This window comes from Oryza sativa, chromosome 12 (genome assembly GCF_034140825.1).
Source record: "Oryza sativa Japonica Group chromosome 12, ASM3414082v1".
In the NCBI taxonomy this organism is placed as follows: domain Eukaryota; kingdom Viridiplantae; phylum Streptophyta; class Magnoliopsida; order Poales; family Poaceae; genus Oryza; species Oryza sativa.
Genome location: NC_089046.1, coordinates 1898896 through 1924949, shown reverse-complemented (window position 1 = coordinate 1924949; position 26054 = coordinate 1898896). Strand labels below are relative to the sequence as shown.

At 41.4% G+C, this 26054-nt stretch overlaps 3 protein-coding genes across 6 annotated transcripts; all 3 read right to left on the bottom strand.

Annotated features, from left to right (window-relative positions):
- Window positions 1-594: 594 nt before the first annotated feature.
- Window positions 595-3278, bottom strand: LOC136354727 (uncharacterized). Its single transcript, XM_066306312.1, has 3 exons — window positions 2629-3278; window positions 1691-1837; window positions 595-769 (listed from the first exon to the last, which is right to left on the bottom strand). Exons 1-3 carry the CDS (start codon window positions 3148-3150, stop codon window positions 680-682), a joined length of 759 nt encoding a protein of 252 aa, XP_066162409.1. The 5' UTR covers window positions 3151-3278; the 3' UTR covers window positions 595-679.
- A 1061-nt stretch (window positions 3279-4339) lies between these two features.
- Window positions 4340-10107, bottom strand: LOC4351460 (2-isopropylmalate synthase A). The gene is made up of 12 exons (XM_015764134.3): window positions 9290-10107; window positions 7744-7957; window positions 7589-7669; window positions 7362-7451; window positions 7168-7254; window positions 6551-6651; window positions 5930-5963; window positions 5764-5838; window positions 5564-5647; window positions 5349-5483; window positions 4846-4988; window positions 4340-4716 (listed from the first exon to the last, which is right to left on the bottom strand). The coding sequence occupies exons 1-12, from the start codon at window positions 10009-10011 to the stop codon at window positions 4575-4577; spliced, it is 1908 nt and encodes a 635-aa protein (XP_015619620.1). The 5' UTR covers window positions 10012-10107; the 3' UTR covers window positions 4340-4574.
- An 844-nt stretch (window positions 10108-10951) lies between these two features.
- Window positions 10952-17057, bottom strand: LOC4351459 (protein STRICTOSIDINE SYNTHASE-LIKE 10). 4 transcript variants are annotated; one of them, XM_015764132.3, is made up of 6 exons: window positions 16323-17057; window positions 15622-16221; window positions 14600-14698; window positions 14193-14505; window positions 11815-12081; window positions 10952-11703 (listed from the first exon to the last, which is right to left on the bottom strand). In XM_015764132.3, the coding sequence occupies exons 1-6, from the start codon at window positions 16477-16479 to the stop codon at window positions 11127-11129; spliced, it is 2013 nt and encodes a 670-aa protein (XP_015619618.1). In that variant the 5' UTR covers window positions 16480-17057; the 3' UTR covers window positions 10952-11126. The 4 variants fall into 4 exon arrangements, with proteins under 4 accessions (XP_015619618.1, XP_025877837.1, XP_025877838.1 ...); XM_026022052.2 differs by having other exon boundaries at window positions 14600-14653; XM_026022053.2 differs by lacking the exon at window positions 14600-14698.
- Window positions 17058-26054: the final 8997 nt, after the last annotated feature.

Below are 26054 nucleotides of genomic sequence, written 5' to 3'. Positions count from 1 at the left end.
GCGGTGGTGGCGGCGTCCCACCTCTTCCTGCTCGCCTCCCGCGCCGCCGTCGCCCCTCTTCCGAGCTCGCCTCCCGCGCCGCCGAGCCCACATCCCGCGCCGGCCGCCGTGCCCGCATCCCGCGCCCTCCACACCGGCCACCGCCTCCCTCGCGTTGTCGTCGATGTCACGTGGTGATGGGGTGAAGCGACCGCCTCCCTTGCTCGCCCAGCTCGCCCGGGCGCTCGGGCGGCTGGATCCGGGCAAATCGGCCGGATCCCCCCATCCAGCATCTGAGGGGAATATTCCTCTCCAGGCCGCCCCATCCCACCCTTGCCCAGCAACCAAACACCCACAAAAAATGGGCCGCCATGTCCTATCCACCCATATCCCTCCATCCAAACACATCCTTAGTCTCCGTGTTCCTTTATTGCCACTGTATTGCCTAAATTTACTCAAAATAAAAATAGCCTTGCATAGTTGCATGGACAAAAATATGTGCATCAAATTAATTTCTAGTCCGTTGTAAACTCCTAATACCAATTGTGTTTTTGACAATACAATGTCCAGCCAAACTCCAATAACCATAAATCTATATTCATCTCTATCTCACGCTTCTTCTGGGTTTTTCTGTTCAGAATCCTTCTCCGCAGGCAAAGCAAAACGGCAGTGTGGACAGAGGCGGCTCACCCTAAGCCAGTCAGAGAGGAGGCGCCTGATGGGCGATCGCTCGCTTAGCCAGCGATCGGTGCCGCACCTCCTTTCTTCCCTTCCTCCTCCCCTTCTTTTCCTGTTACAGTACACCACACAAAAATTTAAAAAAAACAAAAAGTTAGAAAAATTTATGTATAAAAAATTTGAATTCAAATTCAAATTTGAATCGGGTACGTAAACTTTTGACTTATAAACTTTGGATTTATAAACTTTAGGTCTATAAACTTTAGGTGTATAAACTTTAGAGGTATAGAAATACTATATATGAAAAATATTTGAATTTAAATTCAAATTTAAATCAGAAATTTGAATTCAAATTCAAATTTGAATCAGATATAATTCAAATTCAAATTTGAAATCGGGTATAATTCAAATTCAAATTTGAAATCGGGTATAATTCAAATTCAAATTTGAAATCGGGTATATAAACTTTAGGTCTATAAACTTTAGGTGTATAAACTTTATATGTATAGAAATACTATATATGAAAAATATTTGAATTCAAATTCAAATTTGAATCGGATATTTGAATTCAAATTCAAATTTGAATCGGACATAATCCAAATTCAAATTTGAATCGGATATATAAACTTTAGGTCTATAAACTTTAGGTGTATAAACTTTAGATGTATAGAAATACTATATATAAAAAGTATTTGAATTCAAATTCAAATTTGAATAGGATATATAAACTTTTGACTTATAAACTTTTGGTCTCTAAACTTTAAATGTGTAAACTTGAGGTGTATAAATTTACTAAAATAGAAAAGTAATATGGTGCCAAAAAAGGAAACCAGGTGGAGAGAGAGAGGGGGAGGGGGAGGGGGAGAGAACCGATCGCTCTGGGCGATCCCTGGCTTAGTAGCATTTCCGAGTCAGAGATGCAACTCGAGTGGAAGTCATGAGAGCAAGGCATCTTCTTGACTTTGTCACCCTCCTTAAATCCCTCTAGGCAAACCGCGCATGCTTCCTCCTCCCTCGTCTCGGTCTCACTCACCGTCGTCTCCGGCAGCGCAGCGATGGCGTCGCTGGAGGCCGGGACGGCGCAGAACCCGTCCTCACTGTACGCGTCGTCATCTTCTTCGATATCACGATTGATGTGGATGTATGCTGATTCAACACCGTGTGGAACGTAGCTCGGCCCCTGTACGTGTGATAAGTAAAGGTTGATGAGCAGCAACGTATGGGTCTCCGACAAGTTCAGGTCTCTGATCTGTTCATCAGCCATTGTTGCTTTGAGTTTTGAAGTGGATGTGGCTGTGGGGCAAAACCAACAGAGTGTATTGAACTATTGCTAACTAAGCTGCTAGAATCGTTCCCTTTTGTAAGAGGCAGATCGGAATCCGAATCACTCTCGATCAACTGGGACATCATTATTGTTTCTCGGTCTGATTGGGATTCTGCCTCGAATTCGTTTCTTATGTTCCGGTGCTGCGTGCCTGTGTCGACCCTGCCGCTATCTGCAGTTGGCCACCTCTACATGCAATGTTTTCCCATCAACTCAAAACAATACAAGTTTTCAACTCGAAATGTTGGCCTTCAATTCAGAAGGTTGGCGCTGAAATTCTTCCACTTGACTAGAAATTTTGGCTTAAATTACAATGAAGTTGGTCTCACGAGCGATTAATATTATAATTTTGTTTAAACTCATCTGATAATTTAACTTAAGAAGTTGCCTTCATGAAAGATTCTCCACAAGATATCATAACCCCAGTGTATGAGCAACTGCACTTTCTTCTAGTTTCATTGTTACACATAACGAAGCGGGAAAAAAGTGCTTCCTTGCTGAATACCGAACATTGAACTAATCTACTCTGGGAACAAGAAACGGATGCACATCATTGCTTCGTCTTCTTCTTCTTCATCATCATTGTTATGTTCCTCCTCCTCAGCCGCAGGCATGGCGAAGAGACAGTAGGGACAAAGACGGCTGACCTGAAGCCATTTGAAAACGCAGCTCTCATGGAAGTAGTGCTCGCATGGCATCTTCCTGAGCTTGTCACCCTCCTCGAACCCCTCTAGACACACCCCACACTGCTTCTCCCTCGCCTCGCCGACGGACAACTCCGGCATGCTAACGATGGCCTCGGACAACGCCGGCACCGCGCCGAAGCCACCGTTGCTGTAAGCTTCGTCATCATCGGCTGCAAAATAATCAGCAACGCCGCCGCTGTCATCGTCGAACTCCGGTGACAAACCATCGTGTGGAGTATACGCGAACAGGACATCAGGCTCGGTGTTTTCGACCACACTTGCGTTGCGGATGTGCGGCGGCGGATCAGCAGCAGCAGCAGCACGGCGGCGTTGCGGCCTTCGCAGCAGCTCGGCGTCGGCTGGCTGCCGGGTGTGGCCGTACATTACGGCCATCAACGTCAGGCAAAACTCAGCTCGCTGTTGCTCGGACATCACGATGGACTGATCACCGGCCATCCGTGGAGCAATTCCGTTGCCAATCATAGCGGCGTCCTCCGTCTTTCTGCTTGATCACCAAGCGCGTGGGCAGGATGAGACGATGAGTCCTCCGTAGTAGACATGAAACGATTTATAGGAGGGGGTGGCGAAGTGTAGTAGGATTAATCCGATTCCGATTCAAGATGGATGTTATCTTGCCATCTTGGTGGGTATCGCCACCGAGAAGCGGGGCTTTTAACTATTTGCCACTTTTAGATTTGGCAATTAACTATTTGCCACACCTATCTCAATGACATGTGAGTCCACATGTGTCTATGACATGTGGATCCAGTGGCAAATAGTTAATTGCCACATCTAGTTCAATATCTCCCCGTTTGCACCTGAAAGTACTAATGGGCGATCAATCGCCCTAACGATTGGGTAGCGATCAGATCCCTCCTCCCTTCACCTGGTTTCTTTTTTGGCACCGTATTACTTTCCTATTTTAGTAAATTTATGTAACTAAAGTTAGTACACCTAAAGTTTACACATCTAGTTTAGAGACCAAAAGTTTATAAGTCAAAAGTTTATATATCCGATTCAAATTTGAATTTGAATTCAAATATTTTTTATATATAGTATTTCTATACATCTAAAGTTTATACACCTAAAGTTTATAGACCCAAAGTTTACAAGTCAAAAGTTTATATACCTGTTTTCAAATTTGAATTTGAATTATATCCTATTCAAATTTAAATTTGAATTCAAATATTTTCTATATATAGTATTTCTATACATCTAAAGTTTATACACCTAAAGTTTATAGATCCAAAGTTTATAAGTCAAAAGTTTACATACTCGACTCAAATTTGAATTTGAATTCAATTTTTTTATATATAGTATTTCTATACATAAATTTTTCTAACTTTTGTTTTTTTAAAAAAATTTGTGGTATATACTGTATTAAAAAGAGAAGAAGGAGAGGAGGGAGGAGCGTATATGCGGGGGAGGGACGGATGGGTAGGGACGGACCCGCCCATCAGAAGCCCCCGTTTGCACCTTCCGGTTGGGATTCCCCCTCGGATTCGTTCCTTCTGGCTTCTATTCTGGCCACTTGGCGCTGCGTCCCTGCTGCTGATCACTCTTTTAGTTCAACTCGAAATGCTGACCCTCAATTCAGAAGTTCTCGATACTGTACAACCGTAGGTTGGTCTCACGATTAATTTCTTACAGTAATAGTTTTGCAATACTCATATGTCAAACAATTATTTATTATTGTCTTATTGGAAATACAATTTTCAAATATGAATTATACACTACATACCCCAAAACTTCCTGGATGTTCAACCTTAAGTCAGGCTCCACCAAAGAAACCCAGAACATCCTCCAGATGCACTAAACGGAAAAACCATGTTTCAACAAGCACATACTCCTTGCTGGGAATGTGAAACATAGAACCATCCGATATGAAAACCAAGGAGCGTCAAGACTCATTCTGTGGTTTGAACTCTTTGGCTTTCAGATACTTCACTACTAGCCTTGATAGCCCCAACAAAACTGGACATCTTGTTCAGGGCACTCAGGTAAGCTCGCACACTGGAAACAACAATATCCAGTGCGGCACCACTCCCACTGAGGTCAATAGGCAAAGAAATTATTAGTTGATGAGAAAAATTTAATTGATAATAACAATAATAGATGTTGGAAACAACACAGAAGGAAGGTGCCCAGTGAAAAAAAAAAGTAGTATAAAGGACTTACCTGAATGCCCGGTTGAAGGAGTGACCAGTCAAAGCATGTTTAGAGTCGCTGACATCTCCAGTGACAACCACTCTAGTAGTTGCAATTGCATCAATGCCTTCTGTGACCGATGTCATGCTATATTCTCGAAGAACAGTTGGGATCTGTGAATTGCAAATGATTCTTAGATGTTTCATAATTTCTCCAGTTTTACTGAAATGAATGCAGATAGTTTACAAATCATGCCAGTAGATGTAGGTAATTTCTCTGTTAACATCAAAATAGTGCACTCATTTTGTTGAAAGCATGCTCATAAGTCATAACACATCGCATGCTAATCCTTGTTAAGTACTGAATCTCCTATTCTTGTGATTCTTGTATATTTATCATAGAGGCAACATACTGCAAGTTATGTTACCAGATGCAGGATGTTTCATTCTTACATATTGAATAAACACATCCATATTCCATCCCATAAACTGGTATACTAGTGCAAGAACAATAAAAAATATTGCAACTGTCACCTGTATTATATCATCAACAGCCTTGTAAGCTGCATCAACTGGACCTGTTCCAACTGCACATGCAATCTTCTCATCTCCATCCGGACCTATCAGTTTGACAGTTGCTGTAGACAGACCAAGTGTTCCACAAGTTGCCTGCAAAAAGGCTTCATATCAATTTTAAAATATCAACTTCTCCATTAGCCAAAAAGTAGTAAATTGTGGCAAAATTATACCTGTACATCAGCAAGGGACCAAAAAACCTTGGGCTGAAATATCTCATCAGACAACAGCGCCTCAATGTCTTCATCAGTTACACGCTACAATGATTTAAAGCACATAAGCTAGAAGTTATCAAAATGCTTTCTGCTCTACAGACAAAAAAAAAAGGTTGAACATGTCACTCGAGCAACAGAGCACTCAGGAAAACTGGCACCTTTTTCTTCTCTGCAACCTCTTTGTAGCGTTTAAAGAAATCCTCAAATTCCTTGTCAGTGATTTCATATCCAAGCTACATATTGGATGACAAAGTATTGTTCAGCAACGATAACTGAAAAGAAGGCATTTAATTCTAACTAGAAAAATAAAGACAATTCCAATACCTCCACTAGTTTAGATCTCACAGCATGCCTTCCACTGAAAAAAAAAGGAAGACATGAAAGCATAATTATGAACTTGGAGTTGATAATCTCAAATCAGATTTAAGTCATAATTGCAAGCCTATCGTAAGTATTTGAGCAGGATTGCTGCATCAACCTCACCTAATATACAAGAGTAAAGATGAAAAAAAAAATATGGCAACCTCATTTATTCTAGAGAAGTACAGAACAACATATGATAACTAGATAATTCTAAATAAAATGACCAGGCCAGGTAGAGCTTTCCTCAATGTCAAGTGAGCAATGTTTAACCTAAAAAATTAAAAAAAAAACAACAGCAAATTCACTAACTTTAAGCAAAGGATGACATCACACAATTTCTCAAGTAAAAATTGTACTGTGACATGATCTGCATACATATCTCGGAATTTAGACCTTACATGGAGTATCCATATGATATGGTCATTCAACATTTTAAGTGTTTGATAGTTGGAAAGTGTACTTTGCACCAAATTAGCTGAAAGTGCATAAAGTAGATAAACTATCTCCTCGAGTAACATCTCAGGGAGAATGTTGCAACTTGCAAGAAATCAAATTATGGGGGAACATATGTATGGATGGTACCTGAGCTTCCCAAGAACAATACCAAACTCATTTGCACGTGTTAGACCAATATCATCAGGAGAAATTATTTCATAAGTTCCTTTGTACTTAAGCATCCCATCCTGAAAACAGAATAACAAAAGTGAATATCAAGATCACTTCACTTAGAACCAACACAATTAATATGAGAATATGCAAGGCAAGGTTCATATAAAACCGTGATTGATCTATCATATATGAGAAAATGATTTCATCGGAGCTGAGAAAAAAAAAGGCATCCATAAAAATAATTTGACTTCCCTCAGTATGTGATACTATAAAAATGTGAGCAAAACTTTTTCCTAGTGCACATATGCAAACTGACAACTAGAAAGATTTCTGAAACTTCCAAAATTTAGATAGGAAATAAAAAGTAATGATAATCAATTCCTTAGTCCTAAAATGTAAATTGATGGCAAGAAACACTTTTAGAGTTATAAAATATAGATAAATGGCAAACAGAAACAAGAACCCAGGCAACACTAAAAGTCAAGAAATATAGATAGATGTGAAATTGAGGTACCACCAAAACAACACTAAAGAGAACCCAGTCAAGAAATTTGATGGCAATATTACGGCAAGAATGCAAATTTAGTTACCTGATGAATTCCACTTTCATGTGCAAAGGCATTGGCACCGACAATAGCTTTATGTGGTTGTACATGAAGTCCACTGTGCTCTTGTACCTAGAATAAGCAGAGTATTTGCAAAAGTGCATGAAATTTCCAGTCACCTGAAAAAGACAAAAGATAAAAAAAAAACAAAAGAAGAAAGAAAACAAACATAATTGTACCATTTTGCTTGACATAGTGATATGTTGGGTATTGATTCCAGTATACAGACCTCCTAAGAGTTCTCGACGACATTTAATTGCCATCACAACCTGAAAAATATATTTTTTTTAAAAAAAAAGTTGCATATATAGGAAATCAATATTACTTGCATTCATTCTTCTGCAAACCATTAGATGAACATGTGCAAAATACCAACAAACAACATAAACATAGTATATGAGTTCACCTCTTCCAAAGAAGCATTTCCAGCCCTTTCACCAATACCATTGATAGTCACCTCTAATTGCCGTGCTCCTGCATGAGCGCCCTAAAGGTTAAGTCACATTAGTGACATGATTAAACCAATGATAATGGATCAAAGAGATAAGGAAAAGGTAGTACCGCTAATGTATTTGCGGTTGCTAGACCAAGGTCATTCTGGCAATGAGTAGAAATAATGGCATTTTCAATTCCTGGAGTGTTTGCTTTTATATCAGCAATTAGTTTCCCAAATTCATAAGGAAGAGTGTATCCAACAGTGTCTGGGATATTGAGTGTTGTTGCTCCAGCTTTTATGACTTCCTCTAGTATATGATATAGAAACTCTCTGTTTGACCTACAAGACAGAGTGAATCATATCATGCCACAGCCTTTTGCGCATAAAAAAGGAGGCTAATTGATTGTGACTAATAAAACATACTACCTCCGTTTTTTAATAGATGACGCCGTTGACTTTTTCTCACATGTTTGACCATTCGTCTTATTCAAAAAATTTACGTAATTATAATTTATTTTGTTATGAGTTGTTTTATCACTCATAGTACTTTAAGTGTGATTAATATCTTATACATTTGCATAAAATTTTTGAATAAGACGAATGGTCAAACATGTGAGAAAAAGTCAACGGCGTCATCTATTAAAAAATGGAGGGAGTAGATAATAGCTTGGCATGAGCTAATGTTTAGGCATTCCTTTTGCGCCAACATGTTTGAAAGCAAAGAATGTACAGTAAATGATATGCAACAATAAGCTTCGTGTGTAGATTTAAAGATGGAACACAACCACAAAATTTTAGTAGCTGGCAACTAGCATTCTCTTTGATTTACTACTAGAACTCCTTACATATTGTAGACATCTACCAGCAGTACAAGGATGAAGGTATTCAAGATACAATATACATAATACTTCCCTTTCCAGACCAAAGTAAATTCAGTACTTGATAGTAAGCAACTAAGCATACACCGCATCGCTTCAAAATCAACCCCACTTCACTAAAGTTGGATGGACCTCTTACATGCACAGTACTTAGGCATATAGATTACTAGGTATGGTGTCAATTCCAACCCATATTATAATTACTGAAATTGTTGGACATTTCAACGCTGACTATTTTAAAAGTAACCTAATGATTACAAATTTGCAATTAAAAGTTGGATAGACCTCTTTCATTCATTGTACTTTCCAACATCTAGATTATTAGCTAATAAGTCAGATGCCAGTTCCAAACCACATTGTAATTACTACTCCAGATATGAAACTTTTGGTCATTTTAAGGCTTACAGTTTAAAAATATTGGCCTAAAAATCAAACAAATATGCAGTTAGAAGTGATACATGCCAGCATCGCTGAGTCAATGATGAATGTGTTCAAAGTAGGGTATACATGATGCATAGTACTTAATCTCCAGACCAAAGTAAATTTAAGTACTTGATATACTAAGCATATATCGCTTTGCCTCAATCAACCTAGCTTCCCAATAGTTGGATGGACCTCTTTCATTCACAATACTTTCAGACATCTAGATTATTACTCCAACCAATAGGTCAGATGCCGGTTCCAACCAACATTGTAATTACTACTCCAGGTATCAAACTTTTGGTCATTTTAAGGCTTACAATTTTAAAAATTGGACCTAAAGGTTGAACAAATTTACAATTAGAAGTGATACCTGCCAGCGTCTTCAGGGCTGAACTCGACATCAGGGCAGCCTAGGCTGCGGGCGTAGGCCACCATTTCCTTGGCAATGGCCACCACCTGCTCGGGCGTCTTCCTTAGCTTGTGCTGCATATGGATCTCGCTGGTGGCAATGAAGGTGTGGATGCGCGGCCGCCGCGCGTGCCGCACGGCCTCCCAGGCAGCATCAATGTCTCGCTTATTGCATCTCGAGAGGCCACAGATGACCGGCACGTGGCCGTCCTCCCCGACGGGCGTGTTCCCGACCTCGATGGCGATGGAGCGCACGGCGTCGAGGTCGTCGGGGGAGGAGGCCGGGAACCCGGCCTCGATGATGTCGACGCCGAGGCGGGCGAGCTGGCGCGCGACGACGAGCTTCTCGGCGCTGGTCATGGTGGCCCCGGGGGACTGCTCCCCGTCGCGGAGGGTGGTGTCGAAGATGCGGACGTAGTTGGGGTCGTCGATGCGGTTGGGGACGTACTCCGGGCGCCGCGGCTGCGCCATGGACGCCCGGACGGGGCGGGCGAAGGCGCGGTGGTAGCAGCGGCGGGAGGCGCTAGGGTTTGCGGCGGCGGCGGCGGTGGCGAGGCCATGGGAGAAGCGTGGGGCGGCGGCGCGGAAGGGGGAGAGAGTTTGGGCGCGTGGGCGTGGAGTGGAGGTGGGGTTTGCGGAGGAGAAGGAGGAGGGTTTTGGGGAGGAGAGGAGGGAGGAGGCCATGGTGGTCGCCGGGGTTTGTGGCGTCGACGACTCGGGGGTTTAGGGGAATCGAATCAAATGGTGGGAGAGGGAGATGCACTTGCTCTGCTTCTCGGTGATGTGTGTGTGAGTCAGAGGTGGAGCTCTTATCTGGACATGACAACGGGGGTTTCGTGGGATGCACGAATGCTGTGATGGCGGCGTGGTTTTTGCGGCGAAGAAGACAAGTCGGACTTGCACACAAGGCTCGGGGGAGAAATGGAGCATGCGAGAGTGGTGATGCTGGTGACTTGGGGAGTGACCACATGACATGAGCAATTGGCAAGCTTGTGTAAAACAACCAAACCAACCAACTTCTTTTTGAAGCTCTGAAGTCTGAAGATGGATGACAGGAGTAGCCTAGCTTGCCAAGGTAAGGTTGTTTGTCACATACGCATATCAAAGGCAGAATTTGGGAGAAAGGATGTTGTTCACAGCACAGTAGTGTGAGGCTTTTGCTGTGTTTCTTTTGGTTCACATTGTGATCTTATACAATACAAATAAACAAATCCACTTTTGATCGCTCAAATATGGCCATTTAATCTGATTTTGGCTTTATCTTTTGTTCGACGGTTTTAAGACTTGAGGGCCAAAGGTAAATTTTTTTCTTAAAATCAGTCAGGCTCGAGTTCTTCACAAAATAATTACACGCAATGGAAATTGTGCTTATGCTAAGTTTAAGTAGCATAAAAAATTCAAAAGGAAAACAATACAATCCACGTCATAATTCATATTTTGATTAGTTAAAGAAAAAAACAATCAAAACTTTACGATACAAACCAGACTAAATATCTTATCGAATAGGTGAAAAAAAAACTCATAAACAACCTAACATTATTGCACAATACATAGCTTTCTAATTAGAAATATAGTTGTTCAGGTGGTTTTTTATTCATATCATTGTAATCTTAAGTCTCGTTGCTGGTAGTGATGATAGACATTAGCTTTTCAATAAAAATTGGCAACCATTATTTTGAACACTCACTAAATGCTAGATCTATTATTTTGTTACATATGCTTCATATCATAACACCACGCTTGTATACTAATATCTTCACTACCTTTGTAACTTATGCATTCTCTCTCTATGTATTAAACTATATACGATAAAGCCCAAGAAAAGGTGACAAAACAGATCCTATCCAGAGGTTCCCATCCTTTTCTTCAACTTCGCTAATAGACTTGAACAACTTCCTAACATCACCATGAACACTCATTGCTTCTATGGTCTTCCCATCCTCACTCAACCTCAAAGCTATCACCTGACGACCAAATCCTGTCAAGAACGATGTGATGCGTTGAATGCGTTGAGCTGGTAGCTTCAAGATTACTTTCCTTAGCCAAGGGTAAGAAATTGACCACTCAGCGATCTTCCCTCTCTTGGCATGAAGACCAACCCAAAACCCTCCTCTAGGACTCATCTTGATGTTGTCTGGAAACCCATGTAGTTGCACAACTTCTTCAATAGTTGATGCTTTTGGTGTTTTAATCCAATATCTTAGGATCTTACCCGTTGTGGTTTCCGCAAGTAGCAAATAAGAACCATCGTTGCTCATAGCCAAACCATTAGGAAAACATAGGCCATCAACTAAGACTTCAACCTTGTTTTCCTTTGGATCATATTTCAATAATCTTCCAGTGTTGTCACCCGTTATAACTATGTTTAGAAACTCCCTATAAATAATTTGAATGAAAAATTATATATATATTACATGAATTGTTCATTAAAAAAATAACAAACTGATGAGTGACAATAATAAATTTATTTATTTTATTGGTCCATACCTTCTCTGAAACCTTGTACTGGTCTCGGTGAAGTAGATTACTCCAGTTTCATGGTCAATCTCAACGCCATTGGAGAAGCTGAATGGGCTTTCTGTCCACTTAGGAACAAGCGGCCTAGACACGTTCTCACCCGGGCTGACCACTCTCAGCCCAAGGTACGCATCTGCGACGTACAGCTCACCAGTCTTGCTATTGAACTTGAGGCCCAGTGGACGCCCACACTCCTGCTCCCGTTTCGTGTCCTTGGATCCTCTGCAGCTATCCAACCTGCAGCAGTTCAGGTCAACGACCAATCAATCGATAAATGCCGTTCCAACAATTCAGGACGGAATCTGCCATACTATAAATATTATTTGGACCATAGCATAAATGATAGTCAAAAGGAGTAGTGAAAATGAAATGAACTGAACAATAACATTGTTGATGATCTGAACTCTGAAGTTGAATTATACCAAGAACTTTTCAGTCGTTTTCCATATGTACAGATGTAACTCACAGCCTCACAGGCCATATTAAGCTCACAATTAATCATCAATTAATTGGGGATTTGGACAGTGCAACTGTATTTGTCCGGTCCCTGGACCTGGATCGTAAACTAACCAACCAACTACTACTAACCAAATCATGAGAACAACAGAGAACTATACTAGGCAGCTAGCAACACGGGTGAATACTGAATAGTTTCCCAAAGTGAAAAAAGACTTACAGCTCCGGCACGGAGCAGGAGTGCTCCACCCACCGGCGCTCCGGCGGCGGCAGCCACTTGAGGACCCTCCCGTCAGACACGCTCGTGTACGGCCCCTCGCCGGCGTCGCCGAACACTATGCTCTCCGGCCCCGCGGCGCCGTCGAGCAGAGGGATCAGCTCGACGTCGCCGTCCCTTATCTCCAGCTGCCTCACGTCGCTCCGCGAGTCCAGCGACAGGATCGCCGCCGCCGCGAAGACGGCGAGCGCCAAGAACTTGGCCGTGGTGCTCATCGTAGCTAAGTAAGCTAGGCTTTTGGTGAGCTACCCACAAATGGAAGTGTTCCTCAACTAGGCAGAGTATGGGTTGGTTTTATGCTACCTGCAGACCGATCTAACTTCCTAAGTGTTGATTTATTGATCATGGTAGGATAGTTAATGCATTGCCATCTCCATATCTACAACCATTAAAATTTTAATGGTGAAAGAGAAAGAAAGATCCAAGACCAGTGTACGGTCCAATAGTTGCCACTGTGTCCATGCTGACAGGCGTGTTCCTGTCTCACGGTTGCAACTCGCAACTACTACCTGAAATATGTTTCACATTTTTTAGAGTTTCTTATTACTCATTCTCTGCAATTTTACATGAAGAGCAGCAGGCTAATCTTAGGTACATCAACTATTCATGAAAGATGCTTCTCTATCCAGTGTTAAATAGTGCTGACTACTAGTACTACTTTGTAATGTACGTCGATTGAATAAGACGTTCTTTTAAGAGAACAGATAGTGTATGAAAAGTGGACATCTATCTCTGAACTTTGAAAAAAAGAAGATCGACATTTTAAAGTGTATTTTAAGTTCGGTGCCCCATAACCATCCCATGATCCATTGTTGACCTAAAACAACATTTTTTTTTCAGAAGAAACTAAAAAAATGCATAAAAAGGAACCAATCTCAACATAACTTATTTGAACTTACCCTACCTAGTTCAGATTTCAGAACTCCCCCAATATGTTGGCATGGTCCTAAAAGAGCTCCCGAATATATCCATTAACAGTAAACAGCATAAGGTCGATGAGGCCATAAGTGAGTTTTCAGTAGATTGGAAAAGCAAATGTAAGACTACCATGTGCCCATGAAGATAACATGTCGTTAGAGATGCAGTACATGTATGAGGTATCAAGATACTTTGCGCTTGGTTGGTTAGCTAATCAAGCTGCCATAGGTGTGTTGGAAAAGGAAAGAAAGCTACAGGCGACGGCCGGTGACCGTCCATGAAGACAGAGAAGATGGATAGTGTAGTATTTGGGTGGATGCGGGTTGAGCATCGTGCTATTGTTTTCAGTGAATTTGATTATTACTATGAGATTTCAGCTACCAGCATCGTGCAATCTTATCGAAGATGAATCATATGCAATGGAAGTGTGCCGAAAGCCATTGCAAATCAATGATGCGGCAGCTCTGCTACATAAATTGATTTACTTTCTGTAGGACAGGGGAATAATAGACTTAAGTACACATGCCATTATGCCAAGAATTATCATTGCTGAGAGGAGTTGCAACTGTACTTAGATCTGAGTAGCATCACACGCAAGTAAATGCATGCAGATCGAGAGAACAGTACTATGGGATGAATCGCTGGATCAACAAACATTCATTCAACAAGAGACAGATATATATAGATTAAAGCTTACATATGTGGCTCGATGACGGCGGACGAGTGTTCGACCCAGCGGCGCTCCAGGGGAAGCCACTTGAGCACCCTCCCGTCCGACACGCCCGTGTACGGGCCGTCGCCGTCGCCGTCGAACGCCACGCTCTCCGGCCCGACCGCGCCGCCGGCGTCCACGGTGATAAGCTCGACGTCGCGCTCCCATATCTCCAGCACTGGCACGTCGTCGCTCCGGGGGTCCAGGGACACCAACAACGCCGCCGCCGCCACGGCGGCCGCGAGCACCACGAGCCTGGCTTTCATCGGAACCAGAAGTCCAGAACCTATGTGAATAACTGCGATTAATGAAATTGTAACTGCGATTAATGAAATTGCAACGCGTGAACGGCTCCGGATTTGTTTATGTAGAGTAGAGATATGGTTGATTGCCTTGTCGCATTTGCTCCTTGACATGATATTCCACCAAATCATATACCATGTTGTCTGAAGAGAGAGACATCCTCCGAGCAAGTTTAATAGTATAACCCACTATTAACTCCAAATCATATATAGTCAATGTAAGAGCACCCGCAATAGTAAAGTAAGGTGCTATCTATAAAACATGTGTATTTCAGTAATATATTAGATTAATAGTAAACCACTTCAATGGTATGTCTACATGGGTATCTATAGCTCTCTAATCCATTGCCTCGTTTTTCTCTATAGACTATCTCCAGGTTAGTAGATAGCTTTGCTCTCTCTTTTCATTTAATCTCTTCCAAGTAGAAAAATATGCTGATATAGATCTCTTGTAGAGAGCCTATAGATAACCATTGTGGCTGCCCTAATAGCCAATTCATACAATAGTGCTTACTATACTATTAATACCTGATCTCATTTGTCATACACACATTACGTATTGGAGTCCGTGCTGCAGCTGGCTACAGATCTATAGCCCGATGCTATTCTCTCTCTTCTTTTATCTCTTTAAAATATATTTATAGCTAGCTTATAGCCTACTATTGTACCTGCTCTAAGTACACATCTCAAAGGTCCGTGTTCCGTACGTGTATGACTCTGTCTGGCAGTTGGGATTTGAAACGGCGGGTGACCAGCGCCGCCGAGCCGAGACAATCTGGTTGCGGCGCGCACGCTATTCTATTCTGTCCCCGAAAAGCGGTCTAAACCACAAGAAATCCGGAAAAAGTGCACCAAAGGTCCCTCAACTTGTCATCGGGATACCAAAACGTTCTCGAACCACAAAACCAGATACGTAGGGTCCTTTAAGTATACAAAACCGGTCACCCGAGGTCCTTCGGTGGTTTTGTCCCCGGTTTTGGTCTACGTGGCGGCTGAGTCAGCGTGAAACCCTCGTGGGCCATACATGTCAGCGTGCCACGTCAACACTCTCTTTCCCCTCTCTTTTTTCTCTTCTTTTTTCTTACTTATTCGCAGCAAGGTAGTTCGCTCACCAACGTTCATGCGGCGGCGGCGGCGTAGAGATGTGGCGGCAGCCTGGGCTCGGCGACGGTGACGAGCGGCACCTTCCGGCGTGTGGACAGCCTGACCAGCTCCTCCATGCTCACGTCCTCTGTCCGGCAGCCGCCACGCGAACCCCTGCAGCAAGCTTGCCACGCCCAGCGCCACCATCTTCTTCGCCAGGTTGGTCGCCGGACTAATCCGCCGCCCTGACCCGAACGGCAGCAGCTCGAAGTGCTGCCCGTGCACGTCCACTCCGCCATCGCAGCCGCCGGCACCGGGGAGGAAGCGCTCCGGCAGGAACGCATCGGTGCGGTCGGGCCACGACGCCGGGTCGGGCGCGATGGCCCGCACGTGCACTAGCACGCGCGCGTCGGCAGGGACGTCGTAGCCGGCGACCACCGTGTCCTGCCTGGCATGGTGCGGGACGAGCAGCGGTGGGCCCACCGGGTGCAGCCGCAGCGTCACCCACCGGCAACGGTTCGCCACCTCCACCGCGTACTCCGGCTTCCCCTCCACCACCCGCCCCGTCGCCCTCTGCCTCACCACCAAATCCGCCGCCCTGCACGCCGCCGCCGCCGCCGCCCCTTCGCCTGCACGCCACACGCCACAATTCGTTTAGCACTGAAATGACAATGTACTAGCAACTAGCAAGTACCAGGTAGTAGTAGTACTAATTAGCAATTTTAATCACCTTGGCTGCTGGCGTTGCAGAGGAGGGTGAGTGAGACGAAGACGAAGGCCGCCGCCGCTCTCGCCATGGTTAGCCAAACTGCTGTGAGTGTGAGGTGATACGGTTTTGATTTCTCGCGAGAAGGCCTCAGCTTATTTGTACCCGGATGCAGAGACATGCATGGATCGATCGATCGGTCGCTCGATTACGCTTGTTGGATAAGGGAGCTAGGCTGGGAGGATGCAGGCAGGGCACGGCAGGACAGCGAGAGGAAGGAATGGGTTGTCGTGCGTGGCGCACGCATGTCATGTGGCAGATCCAGACGACGACGACGACGGTGAACGGTCAGATGTCCAGCGATCACGCATGTGATCGATCGTCTGCATGATTGACGATCGCGCGCGTCGCAATCTCGCATGAATGAGCTCACAGGATCACCAACCAGGCAACCAAGCAACCAACCGGATAGGATCCGCGAGGAGGGAGGGAGGGGGGGTCGCTCACCCACTGGTTGAGGTCGATGTTAGAGGGTGATCTGGGCGGCGGTGATGAGGATGTCCTCGACGGCGGAGTCGAGGCGCTGCAGCACGGTGAGGTTGAGCAGCCGCGTGCCCTTAGCGTCCATCGTCAGGTTTGGGGTCACCTCCCCCCCCCCCCCCCCCCCGGGCGTTCGCCGACGTCGCTGTCCTCGGCTGCGGCTGCGGCGGCATCCCGCGTAGGCTTGGACAGTGGCAGGCGCTGGATCTAAGGGAGCGCAGCAATGGAGTTGGGAATCGCTGCAAAGAGAAGTAAAAAAAAAAGAGAAAAAAAAGAAAGGGGAAAGAGAGATGACGTGGACAGTATGACATGTGGGGCCCACGTGGGTCCCACTCTGCCTCAGCCGCCACATAGACCAAAACCGGGGTCAAAACCACCGAATGACCTCGGGTGACCGGTTTTGTATAGTTAAGATATCTGGTTTTGCGGTTCGAGGGCGTTTTGCTATCCCGATGACAAGTTGAGGGACCTTCGGTGCACTTTTTCCAAGAAATCCTGGTGTTCGCGCGAGATTCATCCAGGTTGGTGGGTAGCGGACACGGGCTGATCCAGCAAGGACGGGGGCACTCGATCCGCATACGGGGCCTGCGGTTTTCTGCGTGTGGGCTGGGCTGGAGCCCGCGGTTGCAGCGGCCGTTAGCTTTCCCCTCTTCTGGGCCTCGCACCACTGGAGCGCGTGCGCTGCGAAGGCTGGAACCAGGCCGTCCGTTCGATCTGGCTACCTGCAAAGCCCAATACTTAGGCAGAGTGGTTGTGGGCTCGACCGGGTGCTTCTTTCGAGTGAGAAAGAAACAAAGCAACACGTTTCGTGCGAGGGAGACACGGAGTTTCAGGCTATAAACCCAGTCGCTGAAAACCAGCACCAAAGGCTATTTGTGTTATGCATGCCGGGGGTTAGCTACGCGGCTCATGCTCAGCTAGCTGAACAGTCAACATCCCAAAGCCTTGTTTGCAGCTTGTTTGCTGTAGAAAGCCTAGAAGAAAAGGTAGTAGGAGTACATCGATCATCAGTGCAGACGATCGAGGGACTCTGACCACGCACCGGTGCAAATGTGAGAGGTGCGACACAAAAAGGAAAGGAGGCAGCTAGCTGCAAACGCAAAGCAATCAAGTGGAGAGAAAAAGTCATGGGCCTCCTGTCTTGACGTGACACCTCCTCCTCCTGAGTCCAGACTCCTGTCCTGGGCGGCCTCTGCCGTGCCATCAGCAGGGCCAGCCTGCAGCTATCTGCGCCCGCTGCAGCATATTATTGGTTCGTTAATCTTGCAGCAATGCGAGTTTAGCAGCTTTTCAGTAGCCCGGCCACATCAACGCGTGCGTTTTCTCGTCAGTCAAGTGAACGAAGAGTGGGTTTCCATGCGACACCGTACCCTAGCTCTGGATCCTAAAACAATACTTTATCCCTTTAATTGACCTATATAAACACTGGAGTGCTACTGTTTAATTACTGCTTGAGTTGAGTACTTGGGGATTTTCTTTTCATGTGAAATGGCAAAACTATACATTAGGTCAAGGGAAGTATGAAATATAGTACACCCTCTGTTTCTTTATCAATAGCTGAATACCCATATTTTGCTACGGTAAAATATAATTTTCATGAAGCGTGCTTTGTTATGAAAAATATATTGATCTTGTTTTAATTTTATATGTGGCTATCTATTTAGATTTGATTTTTTATATTAAGAAGTTTAAGGCTTGATTTGCAAAATTTATAATTAGAGGTGGCTGATTTCACCGTCACCATCAGTAATATGATTGACAATGAACCGACAGTAATATGTTGGCAGGGATTGAACATTTTTGTACTAGTGCTTGTTATAAAGAAATGAAATACGCCTTGTATTTTTCAACAGAGGGAGTATTTCTGATGAGACATGCATGAAAGTTCTGTTTTATAAAGTTTGCATACGTTAAATTAATAGTAGGGTCTAAAACCTCCAATTTTTAGTTAGTATGGGCTAAATTAATACTACATCACTAATCTTTAATTAGTGCAAACATGATTAATAATATATATACTACCAGCTCACATAAATAGTAACTCACAAGTACATCTTACCCTCAACTTAGCTCATTTTTTTTGTGCTAGATCCATCGAGCAGGCATGTAGTACTCCCCCGTCTCTAAATATAAGGGATTTTAGATGGATGAAACACTTTATAGTACTACGAATTTGGATATACTCCCTATCTAGATTCGTAGTACGAAAGTGTCGCATCCGTTCAAAATCCCTTATATTTGAGGACGGAGGGAGTAGTAGTATATTCTAGCAGAGAATGTGCATGATGCCAAACGAAGAATTCGATAGATCGCAGTGATATGATATGACGCACTGCAGCGTGTTTGGTGTGGTCCTTCTTTGTGTATGTTCTCCCATTGGCATGGAAATGTGTATACACACTTGGCGATATGCACGCACGCATGTTTATTGTTCTTTTCCCTTTCCTGTTCTCTCGATCTTCTCTAATAGCTAGGCGCCACCATCAGGCACAGTCAGGTCAGGTCAAAAGCTTTAAAACAGTACTACTCCCTCCATATTAAAATATAACAACTTTTAGCACTTAAAATTTATCTCAAAATATAACAACTTATCCACCAACATTTTTTTCTCAACCAATCACAACTATTCACCATTCACTTTTCCCACCTACATCCACTTTTCAGCTAATCACAACCCCTTCCTATTTAATTCTACGTATTTTCTTAATAACCGTGTTCAACTCTAAAACTCTCTATATTCTAGGACGGAGGGAATACTACCAAATGATCAGCTGGAGATAGAGCTAGCACTATTCCAGCATGGCACATAGTGTTGAGCTATATTATTCCTTTTCCTGCTTGAACAAAAAAAAAGGCATCTATTCATGCCATGCCTCCCTGTTTCCCAAACTCTCTGAACATGAGTAATAAAAGAGATGGATCAGCATTTAGAGGCACTATTCATCGCCATCTCTATCTCATTCGTTCTCCAAGATAAAATATGGAGCTCATCATCGTCAGACAGGCCGGATGGAGCTAAGCTTAGGTAACACCATTCAATTGATGGGACGTTGGATATCACTGTAAAGATTCTCAGCATGGAAACAGCATGTACTGCTACTATGAGCAAACAGGAACCAAAAGAAAGAAGAGGAAGAAGAACAGTGCCACATGTTTGCGTGCACGGACAATTAGCTGGAAACAAAAGGAATTATCGGGGCTCGATCTGACGCTAATTAAATCCCCAGCTCTTGCTAATCGATGAACAAAACATGAACTCGATCGCCGTATTGCAGCAGTTGATAGACGATCAATAGATCCAGGCAGTGGTACCAAAACTAGCAGAAAACAGGTGAAGCGAGCGAGAGAGAGTACGACAAAGAAAGGATCGATATCGATGGAGATAATTGGATTTGTCACGACATAATTAAGATTCATGGATCATGGCCACAGTAGCTAATCAATTTGACAAATCAAGAACTGTATATACAGCATGAAATGAGGGCGCTGTAGGGCCGGCCATGAGAGCGAACAGCTAAGCTCAGCTAGCTCTCATCCATGGTGTCATTGGCGTTTGTGTGTGTATGCGATGAAGGAAAGAGAGATTAATAATCAATTAATATTGGCAATATGATAGAGGGGAGCATGCATAAGAGGACAGGGGCAGGCAAACAGTGGAAATCCAAGCCAGGAACAGTTGGGGAGGAACCCACCATGGGAGACCACGCTTTTATTGCGAGATGTTTTTAACAGTTGCAGTGACTGATGAGAGCATGGTACCGTGGGCCTCTCCTCTACAGTATTCTATACAGCGAAGACGAGCGAGAAGTACGTACCAGCCGGTACGTACGTATACGTAGCCAATAGCCATTGTTAACTGTTACCTACTATAGCAGTAGCTGTAATGCATGTCATGTCTATGATCTACTCCGTATACTGCTGCTGGTCATATGCATATGGATGGACAGTAATTAATTAACCGCGCGCGCAGTTTTACTGGTCTTGAGTCACAGATACTCCCTCTGCTATCTAATATAAGTGAGTTTGACATTTTATTTACACGGTTTGACCAATCATCTTATTTAAAAAATTAGTACAAATATAAAAAATAAAAAAATGTGCTTAAAATACTTTGATAATAAAGTAAGTCAAAATAATAATAATAATTTCAATTTTTTTAATAAGACGAATGATCAAACAATACAAATAAAATATCAAAATCCCTTACATCCTCGAGGATGGAGTAAAAATTAAAGAAGATATCATGCATGCATGCCGAGCTCTCTCCAAGGAATCTACTGCGCAGTTGTCCTCATGCACACATATCTGCAGGAACAATTGAAGGGATCGATATAATTGGAGAGAAAAAGGCAAGGGGTAGCTGGATATATATATTCATCCATATGCTCAATCGACATGCACGTATATATACTCCCTCTCATTTTTTTTAATGTATAACACCGTTCGCTTTTTAAGATACATTTAAACATTTATCTTATTAAAAAATATGTAATTTATTTATTTTATTGTGACTTGATTTATCATAAAATATTCTTTAAGCATGATTTAAATATATTTTTTTATAAAAATTTTGAATAAAACGAATAGCCAAACTTTGATAAAAAGTTAACAACATCGTACATTAAAAAAAAAGAGATAGTGTATCGCACTGACATGAGCAATGAACAAAGTGAATTGTGTGCAGTACGATACTGCATGCATATAAAGTGTAGTTTATCTTTATTTATATATTGAGTACAACTAACATTGGGATGTAGACTTGCAGTAGAATAAATCCCTGTACTAGATTTTTTTTTATTTTTTCTAAAAAAATTTCAAGGACAAACTCCCCGAATTTGAACTTTTCTGCCATATTATTTTAATTAGTGTGACAGAACAACACTATCATGCTGATAAAAAAAATCAAGGCGTGTTACTCTATACTAGCCACTCCATTGTTCATGGTGTTATGGTGTGGTAGAGTATGGGGGTGTTTAGATCCAGTGGTATAAAGTTTTGACGTGTCACATCGGGTATTATATAGGGTGTCGCATAGGGTGTTTGGGCACTAATAAAAAAATAATTACAGAATCCGTCAGTAAACCGCGAGACGAATTTATTAAGCCTAATTAATCCGTCATTAGCAAATGTTTACAGTAGCACCACATTGTCAAATCATGGAGCAATTAGGCTTAAAAGATTTGTCTCGTAAATTAGTCGCAATTTATGCAATTAGTTATTTTTTAGCCTATATTTAATCCTTCATGCATGTGTTCAAATGTTCGATATGACAGGGTGTAAAATTTTTGTGTGGGAACTAAACAAGGCCTACCATACCACTACATCAAATGGCGTGGTCAAAAAGTTTATTTACATAATAGCCTAGATGGTTTATTTTTTAAGTAGTTTTTAGATCAATAAAAGTTCAAACAATAAATAATTCATGAAATTTCTGCTTTTCAGATGGATTGATATCCCATCTATCGTATCCGATCATGGAAAGATATACATACATGATCCTCTAAAAGTCTCAATGCATAAATGAAGAGAAGGCCAGAGAAGGTTGATTTTTTTCAAGTTAAGTTTTTATATATGAGAATAAAAACTAGAGAAGGAATATTTTTGTGAAGAAAATTACAGATAAAAGCTAGGTTTGTGCATGTGATTGGTACACATGTACTGTTTGATGACATAATTGTATGAGTAGTACTTACTGTGTACAGGGTACATGTCATCTCAGCAGAATTAGGCAGCGAGCATTCAAATACGACACGATTGAGACCGAAAAGTTGCAACAACAAAATGAAAATAGGAATGTGCCTTTACACTATTCATGAAAATTCAAATAAAGTTGTGAATTTTATAATTTCCGATAGTGGAAGCTATAGTATTACTTAAATAATTTGACGATTACTGTTGTTGTGTATAGTTTTATTATTTTTTACGCTATCAATAGGAGGGGCCAAAATAGATGAGTTAAGGAATATTTTGATTGTACGCAATTATTTTGACTTTTTTGTTTTGAAAAAAAGAAAGAGAAATAAATTTAGGAATAACGTTGGTGTACCAAAATGAACCAAGTGAAACACCAGGCCCTATCGTTTTAATATTTCATTCGCTATATGCGTCTAGATCACAATAAGATGAAATATCCTATTTTTCTTGTCAACGTACAATGGTTAGATTGTAGGGAAGACGGTGGGTTGTTAGCGGTGTCGGTGGTGATTGAGGTGAATTGATTCCACCTAATTACCATATCCAATTTACTTTTTGTTTGCTAGGCGGGTATAGCAAGGAGCAGCATCAACATGACAAAGGAAGGCTAGCTGGCATTGTTGGCGATGGATTGATAGGGGGTGCGACGCTGGATCTAGGACCTAAATGATGTTCAGTCTGGGGTGTACGTGCTTGTATATGTTTGTGTAGCGGCAAATGTGGGTTACGTTGGAGGGGTTCTTCTCTTCGAAGGCACTAGATGCTGGGAGTCACTAAATTTGGATCGATTGGATCCATCCAGTGATAGGGATATGGTGCAAAGGAGCTGATCAAAGGTGGATATAAAACAAATAAGGGGTGTAAGAGTTCAGACTGCACATAAGATCGACTCAGTGTGGTTTTTGGTGTGGCAGGCTTGTTAGGGAGAAGAAAACTGAAGCTTAGTCTTCTAGTATTTTTGTTTTATTTTCTTGTTTCTCAATTATGAGACCTAAAATATAAGTATTTTTATAACCTTTGGCTATTTATATTCGCTTGTGGATAGATAGGCCAAATTTCTATCTGTCTAAAAAATAACTTCCTTACGCCTCAATTTTTACCTTTTGGAATGTGCATCCTTAATTATAAGAGAAAAGATGATTATACAATGTTCTCCCAATGTGTTGCACAAATTATTCTTTGAGGATATATATGTCGTACTTAATTACTAAAATTAAATAAAAAATGCACGCTTTATGAATCAGCAGTAGGAACCTAATTCGGTTTGAGAAAATATGTGCCGTGCTGTAAATTGAATTATAAAAACATGCTAAGTTCAAAATAATATATTCCTTTAATAATTGGTGGCTAACTTGGGTCGCATAAATAGAGTGAGTTCCCTAATAGAATTAGTTCACTTAATGTACCTTTTTTTTATATTCATTTCTTCAGATGAGAAAAGCCATCTGAAATGTATACCACCACATGCATATATACAAATGTAATGAATGTATCGATACATTTTTGGTTTACTACGGATGATCTGTAAAGAGAGAAATAAATAAAACTAGTAATGTAAATAATATCCTTGCTACGCCTAATTATAGAAAATTAATTAAGATGGTACTAATTTTATTATTAATAATATATATATATATATATATATATATATATATATATATATATATATATATATATATATATATATATATATATATATATATATATATATATATATATATATATATATATATATATATATATATATATATATATATATATATATATATATATATATATATATATATATATATATATATATATATATTGGATACTGTCAGGGTTATGGGTAAGGTATACCCTCTACCCTTCGATATACGTCACATATCGATATGGTATACCTGCGCGTATACGGACGTTTTCGGCATACGTTAAGGAAATTCATTACGAAATTCATAGATGGAAGGAGTCTTACTCGGACAAAACTGGGTCGTCATTGTATCGTGCCGGGTCCGATGTCTCCGAGTCCTACTTGGAGACCAGTTGACCTACGATATAAAATGGACCCCCCGGGAGGACCTAAGGCATCGAATCTCATAGCCAACACATCCACCACAGCCTACGGAGTTGAAGCCTACAGGAGCCAAGTCGCCGGTAGATCTAATCGAACTTGTCCGATTACAATCTCGTCGGTATCATCGAGTTCCGCTATTCCCTTTGTAATCTGTGGTTTCCATCATATAATCCCATATCAACTGGATTAGGGCTATTACCTATCAAGGGGCCTGAACTAGTATAATATTTGTTTTCTGTCTGCTTGATGTCGTATTACGTAGATCCTCGTACCAGCGTACCCCAGTACCCTCTATATCCGGTCTACGGGTATCCCCCGTCGACAGATACTAGTAAATGAAGGTATACATTTAGCTAACCCTAGAGTCTCATCAAACAATGGGCCCATGCACTAATCAGTGACCGGTCCCTACATGGATATATAGGAGTATATATATTAGGCCACGGTCGTCAAATTATCTTTTTTGAGGACTACTCTAAAGGTTAATATAATTAAGAAATAATATTAATAATGACACAATGAATTAGCAGGAGCTAGGATATCGTCTTTATACATCTATTAACTTAATAAAATAATAGAAAAAAGAGCTATCACGTTCGCTCTCAAGGTTTAGAAATTACCACGTTAATCGAAGAAAATAAGAAAACGTTCGCTCTCAAGGTCTAGAAATTACCACGTTAATAGAAGAAAATAAGAAAAATAAAAAAGACAAGCGGAGAAGGATATGTGTTAATCGGATGAAAATATGAAAAGAAATAGTAAAGCAATCGGACACGGATTCATGGAAACTGTCAAAGTGTCAAACATCAATCAGAAACAAACTGGAGTATTGTGGAAATGGAAATACAACTATACAAGTAAAAATACAGACTCTGGTCACAATGCATTCGTATCGTTTAGAGTCCAAAAGTAAAAAAAAAACAAAACTATTTAAAATACCTGAAATTCAAAATATAACTAACTATTGCAAGAAGAAACTATGTATAAATACAATTTAGACTAATCTGAAATTACAATTTTTTTTAGAAAATCTAATATTGAGACCATAGTTGTATAGAATTTACTTAAAAAAGAGTCAATATAAAAATATAATTTAAAAATATCTGAAATCTCTAATTAAAAAAAGAAATATTCAAAGAGAAGACTAGACTCCATACATATATACAATGTAGAACTAATTAAAATTTGGAACCAAAGTTAGAGTCCATAAAGAAATAAAATTTAAAAATAACTAATATTCGGAATTAAAAAATATTGAAAGAATATTTTAGAGTCATTATAGAAATACAATTTACAAATAATAGAAATTCTGAATTAAAAAAAAAATATTGGAAGAGGAGTCTGAGTTCATATAGGAATAAAGTTTAAAAATAATTGAAATTCAGAATTAAAAATAAGAAATACTTATTGAAAGAAAGGTTTAGAGCCCATATGGGAATAACATTTATAAATAACAGACATTGAAATTA